The sequence below is a fragment of the Macrobrachium rosenbergii genome, chromosome 27 (genome assembly GCF_040412425.1).
Source record: "Macrobrachium rosenbergii isolate ZJJX-2024 chromosome 27, ASM4041242v1, whole genome shotgun sequence".
NCBI lineage: Eukaryota > Metazoa > Arthropoda > Malacostraca > Decapoda > Palaemonidae > Macrobrachium > Macrobrachium rosenbergii.
In genome coordinates, this window is record NC_089767.1 from 41,593,992 (window position 1) to 41,605,684 (window position 11,693).

Consider the following 11,693-nt stretch of genomic DNA (forward strand, 5'->3'; position numbering starts at 1 on the left):
ATTATCAAGAGTTCATATCTCTTGAGTAATTTAATAATCTAAATAAATGTTATTTTTTCAATAATTTTATTTTCATAATATTCACACTTGATGTTTTTACACGTGTTGATTACAAAAATAACCAAGATCTTTTATTAACTGATTCTGAGAACATCTTTGATCACTTCTCTGATATCAGTGGTTAAAACTATATCAGTAATCATCACCTTAGCACAATTGTTTTGGCAGAAAAACCCCCAATGATGATATGAGGGATGGAGAATGCCAAGCGAATCCTCCCAGGATCTTTCAGACTGGGGATTCCCGGCCCAGCAAGATGAAGATGGTACAGAATCCAGCGGTGGCGAGCACAGAAGCACTTGAAGAAGGTAATCAACTGGGTTACATAGCAGTGAAGAACATTCTTATTTACTGGGAACTGCTTTCCTATTTCCAGGTTTATACACGTGCCCATGCATGCGTGCACATGACAGATAGACTGCAACTGCTTTTCAGCTGTTAGCTATACTCCTATAATACCAGTATTTTTTAACAAATACATTTTCTGCACATATGTATTAGGGCATGAACACTCGATACCACAATCCAATACTGTTTACTCCAGCTGTAACCAGTTTGATCAGTACTGAAGAGTTCTCTGCAATTTTCTACTTCTCCTGAACCATTTAACTTGCTTGAATTATACAGGAGTGTTGTTACTGCTTAGGATAGTTAATCTATTAATAATTTCTAGCAGTGCCCAAACTTGATTCAGGCAACCATGCTCATTTAGTCTCTTAACTAAATATAAAAATCACTCGTAACAGGATCAGGAGACCAACACAAGAAGCAGCAGTCGTTAAAAGTGTTCGGTTCCCGGAAAAACTATTTCGTGTATGACAAGAGCACAATTCCTGGAGTTACGTCACCTTTCACGACCGTTGACCTTATCTGTTGGTCTTGGCAAGTGGCCGAGGGCATGGACTACTTGACCCACAGGAAGGTAGGGTCAAGCGTAGTTGTTATCCTTTTTCCATCATTTCCTTTTCCCAAGGTTGTTTCTTATTTTAAGCCGTCTTGTCAACTTGTCTGGTAGCACCCCATGTTGCTGGATGGGTAGACTTTCACTCTTCAGCATTTGGGATAAACTACAGACAAGTGACGTGATGGAGATTATAGGGAGAGATTAACCGAAGTCTTCAGTATTAGCACCAGCTGATGTCTTAGTTAAGGATTATTGCCTTGGTCATTTTCTGTACTATCCAGAGGTGCAAGTGGGTAGGCTTATGGATCCCAAGGACAAAAACTGCTTCAAGGGTTCCATCATGGCCTGTAAGGAGCACGTTTCACCTTATGGAGGGTTTTAACTCACTTCTATTGCCTTTCTTTATCTCCATCGCAGATAAAATGGCCTTGGGTAGACCTTATTGTAATATTCATGACACTGCATCAGCCACATCTAAATATGCAGCTGATGACACAAGTTTTCTTTAATACTAGTTATGTCATATGTAGTATGATACTGTAGATAATTTCTATTCTGTATACATCATCACTTTTTAATTATGCATTCATATACCTTCTAACTTCTGATAAACCAATGTTGACCCTTTATTCACTCTGTTAGGTGCTACACGGAGATTTAGCAGCAAGAAACCTGCTTCTGGCTGAGGCCAATGTTGTGAAGATCAGCGACTTTGGCCTCTCAAGAGACATCTATAAGGATGACATATACCTTAAACAAAGCGGTGTAAGTTTTACGATAACTGACAAGTGATGTATTTATCAGTAGCCTAATGATTAGTAGTCTATGCAAAAGCGATTTAAAAACTGGCAATCTACTACTCCTGTGATTTACTGATGAGTGACCTATATTCATGTGATATATTGATCAGTGGTCTAATACTCATGTGATATACTAATCAGTCATTTATGGATCATTAATGATTAAACTTCTAATCAGTCCTACTGAGCACTGATCTGATCACTTGAACAGTGATCTACCCATTAGACGACTTTTGTTCAGAAGTCTATTGATGACTGAACTATTGATTAATCCACAATAAGCTGTAGGTCCCGTTGCTAAGTAACCAGTTGGTTCTTAGCCACGTAAAATAAGTCTAATCCTTCGGGCCAGCCCTAGGAGATCTGTTAATCAGCTCAGTGGTCTGGTAAAACTAAGGTATACTCATGCATTACTCAACAGTCCGTCAGTGTGCTAATAATCTTAGATCTGCTGATAAGAGTCTAACTATCTCACCCCCTTCCACCTGTTACAGTTCCTTACAACAAGGTGTCCGATTTCAAAAGTTGTATCTACTCTAGCTAATAGTACCTTTCAGCATTTTCAAGACAAACAATATGCTGTCAAATCTAAAATCCCATCTTTATTACTGAGAGAGACAATTCACAGTTTTAAGATACTAAAAATGGTATATTCATCCAGTCCTGCAATATTTCTTCTCATAGGGTCTCATGCCAGTGAAGTGGATGTCGATTGAGGCCATCCGTGACAATATATTCTCTGTCCAGAGCGACATCTGGTCTTTTGGCGTGACTCTATGGGAACTCTTCAGTTTGGGGTCTACACCATATCCAGGGGTCAAAATTGACCGCACATTCTTACCGAGTCTACAGGACGGATACCGAATGCAGAAACCTGTATACGCAAACACTGATCTGTAAGCACAAGTTCAAATGATGTGTGTACTGTTAAAACTAATAATCTCTCCTTCAACATTCCACTGATTACGAAAACTTTTTTTTTTTTTTTGACAGACATAAAATTATGTGCCAGTGCTGGGAGAGTGTCCCTCAAGATCGGCCTTCCTTTAGACATTTGGCCGACATACTCAGCAAGATGCTAATGCCTGAAACAACTCAGGTGAGGACTGAAACTCTGTATCCTTCTCCAAGATGCCTTCATGCCATGCTTTGATTTGTTTTCTAAAAATACTGATTTTGATACTTCGGCTGATGACAAATTTATCTTTACCTACACTGTCAACAATGAGCATTGGCAAAATCTCTTATACTCTGAAATTTGTTTCACACGTCAGCATAAAAGCTGTCAACAATTTTGAAGCCTCCCACAAGTACCACTGTCCCATCAACCCAATCTGATTTCATTTTGTACCCATTGCTAGCACCAGAGTCGCGGATAATTCAAAAACGTTTTCAAGTGGTTGATGCTACCAACACAGCTCCCACTTTAAGCTTCAACTATGAACACTAATCCCAGATAGGACCCATGTTATTATTTTCCAGGCACAGAAATTTTGATGAAATCTGTGAAATTTGTGTCAGTTACACAAAAGAATAGCAAATAAGTACGGCAAAATTTGCTTCATTCGCACAAAAGAATACAGTACCGAATTAGTGATTTAAAACACATGTGACCTAAAACCCAGGAATGAACTGAAGGTATTCATGTGCCTTCCCACCACTTCTATGCAGTCACGTACTGGACAGAGATGCTCAAAACACTTAACAATTTTTTGCCTGTGCAAAAGTTTTTTCTTTATACAGGCTTTGTACATAAACATGAAATCTCAAATGGATTTATACATGGATATGTCTGTTATTTATTTACACCACAGTTGACAAATACGCATGTTAGAAAGTATACCTGATTAATGACGCACTAACTTCTAAAACATTTGATACCAATCAATATTTTTGTTATTATCAAATATAGTAATGTAGAGACTAATGAAATCTTCCACAACACTGCTAATAGTAAACAAATTTTTCCACAGCACTACAACATCAAGAATGAAGAGTACCTGAACATGAATAAGGAACGTTTCAAACACGAGACAGATTACTTGGAGTTGCTGGCATCACCTGACATCACGCACATCATGAAAGATGGAGAGTCGAAATGTGAGGTATGTTGAAATTTCTCTAATATGGACCATAAATTCTGTCGCATTCTATTGAAATCTGTATCAAGAACTGTCTAACTTTACGAACTGCTTAGCTTTCTGGAACTCTGTCCTAATCACAACCTGAAAGTTACAACCAGCATCAAAGTTTGCTTTTTTTTCATTCAGTGCTCTATCACTAGGAAGGACTCAGATAGACGTTTCTCTATTTATTCGTGTCTGTTTCAGTTCTCATTACAGACTTCAAAGCAAAATGTGAAAAGTTTTAAAGGAAATTTATGACAATGGAATAAAAGGCAGTACCATAACTTAATAATTGCCTCCACCTAAAAGGGTTATGTAAATAAAAGTAGGTGGGTAAAAAAAAGTGCTTTCAGCGGTTGGTATTCATGGAGATACGTGATATACTAGTGATCCCTTTACATTGCATTTTGCTTCCTCAGCGACAGGTAAGCACTTGATGAAGTGCAGTCAAACCTAGGCATCGTTACTAGGGCCATTGTTAGTACAGATTTTCACTACTTGTACACTATATTAATCAATATTATTACTCAGGACGGTGTACGTCGGACAGGAAAAATGAACGATGATCTTCAGATGCATATTGAAAGCACACCATCCGATCCAGACCAGGGGACAGGATACCTTCCTACGTCATCTTGCACACGCTCCCCCAAAAGAGCTTCAGCGAATGAGTACGTGTAAGTAGAAGCCTTGGAACAAGAATAGCTCTAAAAATTATCTGAGCTGAGCCAAGAAAAGAATTTGGCAGATTATTTATCAGTACAGAGTAGATGGAAGATAACATTGATGATGCAATGGTTAGAATTTGGATGGATGTATTACTTGGTTGAAGTAACAATTAACGTAGCCTAGTTGAAAGCACATGTTGAAGAAACGGGGCAAGACAGCCTTAAAGCAAGTACACGGAATGTCCAATTTTGTGTTCAAGTCACCTTCTTAGAAACCACACGGAAAGTTGTACAGGGTAGAAAGCGAAATGCCTGTTTACAATAATTCAAGTTTTAATGTGTGTGTTATAGTCATACTGCATAATTGTTGATTTTTCATGTATCATTCAAGGGAAAATTATAATCCATGCACTTTACGGTAAGTGTGATTAGCCGATGATATCACAGTGTACTATAATATTATGTACTGCACTGCACATAGAAAATGGGACCCAAAGAAAATGTAAATAACAGGGGAGTCTGGCGAACAGTAACCACCGTACTTAAGTATGCACTACCGTTCAGCACCTTTAGTAATCTAGTCTCGGTGTTTTCATTTTCTTGTTAAACTTCATACTGTTACATATAACACAATCCCTTTGGTTGTCTTGTGCTTGATTATAGCAGCCACTTAATCATAAATAGGTTAAACTCAGATAGCTAGGACACAGTTCCTGAGTGACACATTTTGCTTGCCAGTGCCATATTTTTTTTTTCTTGCTTTGTTTTATACACATATTATAGAAAGGCAATATGAATAATTATAAATGCTTTGGATTCTATCTACTTCCAGAGGCAAGTCAGGTTCCGTTAGCATTTCCAGGTAGCCTAGTGTTAGATGTATTATACAAATATAAACATGTACACTCAGACATCTATGCAGTGGTAATCATTACGACTGGATTGTGTAAGCAGATGGTTTGTTCGTAATAAACAAATCTACTCTTATTTGCAACTCTGCAAAGTTACTGTAGGGATGTGATGAAAATAGTGTTTGTCGAAACTTTGCATAGGCATAAAAAAGTTGATCTACTTAAAGGGGTATTCATCAGATACTTAAGAGGCCAAACAACGTTGACCAATTCCATGACAGGAAAGAATTATTTCAGTGTGGTATTCTTCTTGAAAAAAAAAAAAGTCTCACTACAACAGTGAGTTTAATCTCTTTCATTGCTGGTCATTACTTACAGTTATTAAGAAAAATCAATCTTCTTCTTCTTCGTCTTTAACGTGCATTTTTCCCATTATTATTATATGGGGTAAGCACGATGCCTTCTTTTGAAGGACTTTGATTTGGCGGTGGGGTAGGCCGTAGCCTCGATCGGCTGCCCTGCCTGACATCGCTTAGACCCCAAGAAAAATCAACATGGCTACACAAATAGCACCTTTGGATGCTTTATCAATATCATTCCATTACTGTTTTCATGAATGATGATAAAATGTTTTTTCAACATTTACACTAGCTTAATCTGATCTCTATTCTTAAAAGCAACATTCATTTATTGTTCTATATGTAGACCAAATCTGATACTAGTTTGGCAGTTTGCATCCCATAAGTAGGTTGAGCGTACTGAATCAATATGTTAATAGTATTGACAGAGGTAAGGTAATGGACATGTGAGATTATGTAAATCATAGGCAGTGAATATATTACAGATAGTTAAGTAGCTATTGCCAGGATAAAGGGTTATTTTATCATTCATGATTTTATTAGGGATGTAAACTGCCATTTCATGTTCCGCATCACATTTCAAGGATAGGCTGATTAATTTTTCACTTTTGATTTGCTTCTCACATTTGCCAAAGGTGTTGGAGACAAACATTCCATTGCATTACTATAAGAATTGAAGACTAGATACAGGTGATTAAGTTGTGACGATTTATAATTATGGTGATTTCGTTTTTCACACTGTTGATTGATTTATGAAGTTGGACTAAAGCCAAGCAAACTGTGCTCATTATCTGTTTTCGTGTCATTTTGTTTGTTACTCCAACTTATCATTATTTTTACTTATAAATTTAAGACTGTTTTTTATTCTTACTTATAAATTTAAGACTGTTTTTTTATTCTTACTTATAAATTTAAGACTGTGTTTTTTATTCTTACTTATAAATTTAAGATTGTGTTTTTTATTCTTACTTATAAATTTAAGACTGTATTTTCTATTCTTATTTTCTATTCTTACTTATAAATTTAAGACTGTGTTTTTTATTCTTACTTATAAATTTAAGACTGTTTTTTATTCTTACTTATAAATTTAAGATTGTGTTTTTTTATTCTTACTTATAAATTTAAGACTATTTTCTATTCTTACTTATAAATTTAAGACTGTGTTTTTTATTCTTACTTATAAATTTAAGACTTTTTTATTCTTACTTATAAATTTAAGACTGTTTTTTATTCTTACTTATAAATTTAAGATTGTGTTTTTTTATTCTTACTTATAAATTTAAGACTGTATTTTCTATTCTTACTTATAAATTTAAGACTGTTTTTTATTCTTACTTATAAATTTAAGATTGTGTTTTTTTATTCTTACTTATAAATTTAAGACAGTATTTTCTATTCTTACTTATAAATTTAAGACTGATTTTATTCTTACTTGTAAATGTAAGATTGTGTTTCTTATTCTTACTTATAAATTTAAGACTGTATTCTTTATTCTTACTTATAAATTTAAGACTATTTTTTAAGTGCAGGGCAAATAAACAATAAGATGAGAGTTTTATTTGTTGTCCCTACTGTGATATTCAGTTGTTAGTGAAGCTGATAACTACACTACATATATAACAGACTGTTAATTAATGTCAGGAGATGGTCAAGTTTCTTTACGTAGCATCTGTGTCATCCACTTCACAGACTTGTGAATTTTGAATATTTGTTTCACATGGATGTCAAAGTTTAACTGCCTTCCAAAGTTAAGGAATTTATCTGACTTTCGTCTACATTCATTTCCATTATGTTCACTTCATTTTCCTCACATACTGGCTGGCCGATGCTGCCTGCAACTGAATGAATAAGATATGTTCTTCCACAGTCTACTGTAACAGGACATGGACACTATTCACTCTAACCTTGATGGAAGTTAAGCCCGTGGGAGACACGACTGTAAGGGGACAGGTGAAAAACTAACGGGAGAAAATGAAAATAAATAAAGCACCGGGACCGAACCACCTAAAACCAGTACTATTCATATCGTTGATGGTTATTTTGTTCTTTTTCACACGGGGAGTAACAAGGCAAGCTAAGGATTTCCTGATAAAAATGTGGGTATGACTGAAAGTCCAAGCGTAGTGCTGGTCTTTTTAAAATATTCTGTTCCCTCTTGAAAACTGTATGAGAAGTGTTAGCCACTTGGGACGCATGCATTATGTGTGTGCACTTGCTGAACCCTTTTTGTTTTCCCGATACATAATAGTTACAGAACTAAAACACTGAAGTTAACAACTTTTCCGCCAATATAACCTTAACAACTTCTCCCGGTGAAGTTCCCAGATGTTTCCCACTCTTCCCACTTTTCTTCACCCAATATACAGTACTGTATTCGGTTTAACAATGGCTACCTTATGTCTAAGAACTGCTGATGGCAATGATGAACTTTATCAATCTTATTTGTAAAAGCAAGGTTAAAACAATATTTTGCTCATCGACCACAAAACAGACTGTATGGCAAACAGAGTAAAGTACAAAGATCAGGACTAAGAAAACAAATGAGTCACTTACAGTTCCCAAACATCAAGTAATAAATATGCTGTGGGAAGAGACAGAGTAAAGCCTCGCCTGTTTAGACATGATGTGCAATATTAAGTTGGGACGAGTTTCTGTATTTCACTTTTATGATTTATTTATGGCCTTCTCGGTCAGCCAAGCAGGGCGGTTGGATGTTGGGTCCAGGTAGCACATACTGCCCTAAGGTTAGGTTACGGAAGGTAAGGTTAAGATACATCCCTGTAATTAGCCTTGTGGCATCTTTGCTCTCTATGTTTATGGTTGATCCTGATTAGCCTATGGACAAAAACCGATCATTTTTCCTTCTGCTTATCTTACGGCTTCCATCATTCCTTTCTATGCATCTCAACTCACTTTTCATTCCAACTTCCCCCACCCCCGCACCCTAAAAATCCCAGTTTTCAATGGGCCCCCCTTCCGCCATGTTTAGTACCCATCCCTCGAGGATGAACGCAATAGAAACGACAGCAACATTCTCATTATCTCGGTGATTTTCTCAAAGTATCTCACCTGTACTGCTTTATATACACCCTTTTTGATACGGTTTAGCCAGTAAATTATATTAATAAGTGATATCTCTGTGCGGCCGTCTCCTTTACATTTACCCCTAAGACCTTCGAGACTGCTGACACGTTACAAGGATCATGGAATACAGAGTTTTGGCCCAGGGCCAGGCGCTGGGATCTATGAGGTCATTCAGCGCTGAAGCAGAAACTGATAGTCGAAGGGGTTTAAATGTGCAACAGGAGGTAAACCTTGCGATTGCACTATGAAACAATTGTTAGGAGAAGGTGAAAAGTAAGATGGAAGAAAGAGACTATGAACATAGGTACAATAAAAGGAATAAAAAGGGTTGTAGCTAGGGGGCCGAAGGGACACTGCTAAGAACTTCAGTAGTGCATACAGTGCACCGCGTGAGGTGTACTGACGGCACTAACCCCCTACGAGGCTTACCGGGATCAAAGCCATACCTTACACCTAACACGTTTTGATGTCCTTGAAAGACGAGGAACGCCATCTACAATGTGCTTTCGCGTTATTTGTGACATTTATTTTGAAAGCTCGAAAATTAAATCATCATTGCATATACAAAACTTTATTCCCTTTAGAAAAATTTCTGTGATACGCAATATACCACATACATTTATTTTCAATAATCTGAAAACACGAGATCTCATGGCAACAATTTATGTTACAGATATAATACTGTTAGGTTATAAAGAACATGCTTGTGTATTATGAATAATTAATGTATTACCGGACTGTTTTTGGCTACTTATTACCGGCTGGTCTAGCAGTAGGAACTCGCACTGGCATAAATAAGGCCAGCTTAATCGTCATCATCATAATCATAACCAACAACCATAGGAAGTTGTCATGTGGTGTACCTTTCATGATTAACAATAAACAGAAGAGGGGCGTGTCGAAAAAAAAATACATAAATAAAAATGCTATGGTAAAGAATCAGAGCCATTTCTTGGCAAAGTGAGATTTGGTGGTGACAAGGGCCTCACTGCTAACAAAGAACTGTAATCACGTCCAGAACTTTGTTACACTTCGAAATACAGCTTTTCAAGTCTATTAGTCTAACATCTGTCGCGCATGATAATAAGCAGGTCTAAATCAAATAAACATGGGGGCAGCAAAAATGATTTTAAGTTTTAATATCAATATGAAATTATCTAGATATACCGATGGGATTGGTAAATCCTGGTCATGGCTGTATAAAGCCATTGTCACCACGGGCATATTTTCGCATTCTGCCGCCATACTGACACCTTTAAGACATGGGGCACTGTTGATATGTTTAAAAGCCCAGCTGAAGGATGCCTTCACACTCAAATGGGCATGATCACCACCCGTCTCTCTAAGCAGCGTTTGTCATGCCACCTTCAGGAGGTTGCCACTTATCCGTTTATATTCCCTGTCTTCCATCTTACTTTCCACCCGCTCCTAACAATTGATTCACAGTGCAACTGGGAAGGTTTTCTTCCTCTTACACCTTTAAAACCCTCTTTACTCTCAATTCCCCTTTCGGCGCTGAATGACTCTCATAGGTCCCAGGGCTTGGCCTCTGGCCTAAGTTCTATGTTCTAACAAGAATCTGGGGCGAATCCCTTCTGGAGTTCATGGAAATTGTAAACTCTACGCCACCAGTTATCATGAGCATAAAGACGTTGCTTTTTTAAGCTATGAAGGTCATGGGTTTGGCTCATATAAAGTTTGTATAAGCGTAAGGAACACACACACACACATCTGACGACATTTATAACCATATGTTATCAAAGATAAAAATCGGGAGAAGTTATATGAAATTAATATTTTCCCAATTCATTTCACAGGTTTGACATTTCGATCGAAAGCTCAAATGACCTTTTGGAACTGAGTTAAGTCATCAGAATAAAGATATATATTTTTTTAAACTTTATGGCTTAAATAAGCTCTCTTGGTGTATTAGTTTTCTGATATATACGCGATGAAATTGGTATAATGATTTCCAGGGTTGAATTTGGCTTTTTGGCATTTTCAAATAAACCACGTAATTTTCTGTGAATCATTCTCTGACGTCATCTAATCAGCATTCTATGACTCAGGGTCGACGCCATAATTAACCACGAATCATAAGACCAAAAGTTGTCTTTCTGATATGCTGACGTGGTTTCCCCTAATTCGGACAATGGCAATTCCAGTGATGAATTCAGCTGTGAACTCTCGTGATAGTTTTTCTCCCAAATAAGGTTTTGTTTTATTAATAATATATATATATATAATATATATATATATATATATATATATATATATATATATATATATATATATATATATATATATGCAGCGACTTTCTTATACTCACTCTCCTTCTGGATGACTTACACCCAAGGGTATTTATTTAATTGATAACTTCATCTGCCTCGGCCAGTAATCGAATCTGGGTATTTGGTAGACAGATGGTTCAAAATCAGAAGCCCAGGTTCGGATCCTGGTCGGGCAGATGCAATTTCCAATTATAATACCCCTTGCGTGTAAGTTATTTAATGCAATGTGAATTGATATTAGACATTATATATATATATATATATATATATATATATATATATATATATATATATATATATATATATATATATATATATATATATATATATATATATATATATATATATATATATATATATTGATACTTCATTCCATTTCGGGCTGCTGATTTTAAAGACATTCTCTCTCTCTCTCTCTCTCTCTCTCTCTCTCTCTCTCTCTCTCTCTCTCTCTGGAACAACAAGAGGCTGTATAACTTTATGGAGTACTGAGTCTTCTATTACCATATATGTTTATGTTTATACTCCTTGAGAACATATCTTCATTTAA

General features: G+C 36.3%; 1 protein-coding gene across 3 annotated transcripts in view; it reads left to right on the top strand.

Moving 5' to 3' along the window:
- LOC136853712 (vascular endothelial growth factor receptor kdr-like) overlaps positions 1–5,925 on the top strand; it is an 80,527-nt gene extending 74,602 nt beyond the window's left edge. For 2 of the 3 annotated variants that reach the window (XM_067129683.1, XM_067129684.1), the window contains 7 exons: positions 229–368; positions 807–982; positions 1,607–1,729; positions 2,449–2,660; positions 2,758–2,863; positions 3,738–3,869; positions 4,422–5,925. In XM_067129683.1, the coding sequence (XP_066985784.1) occupies positions 229–368; positions 807–982; positions 1,607–1,729; positions 2,449–2,660; positions 2,758–2,863; positions 3,738–3,869; positions 4,422–4,571 (1,039 nt within the window). In that variant the 3' untranslated portion in view covers positions 4,572–5,925. The remainder of the gene's footprint in view (positions 1–228; positions 369–806; positions 983–1,606; positions 1,730–2,448; positions 2,661–2,757; positions 2,864–3,737; positions 3,870–4,421) is intronic. The other variant, XR_010857539.1, reaches the window with a different exon arrangement.
- The last annotated feature ends 5,768 nt before the right edge of the window (positions 5,926–11,693 follow it).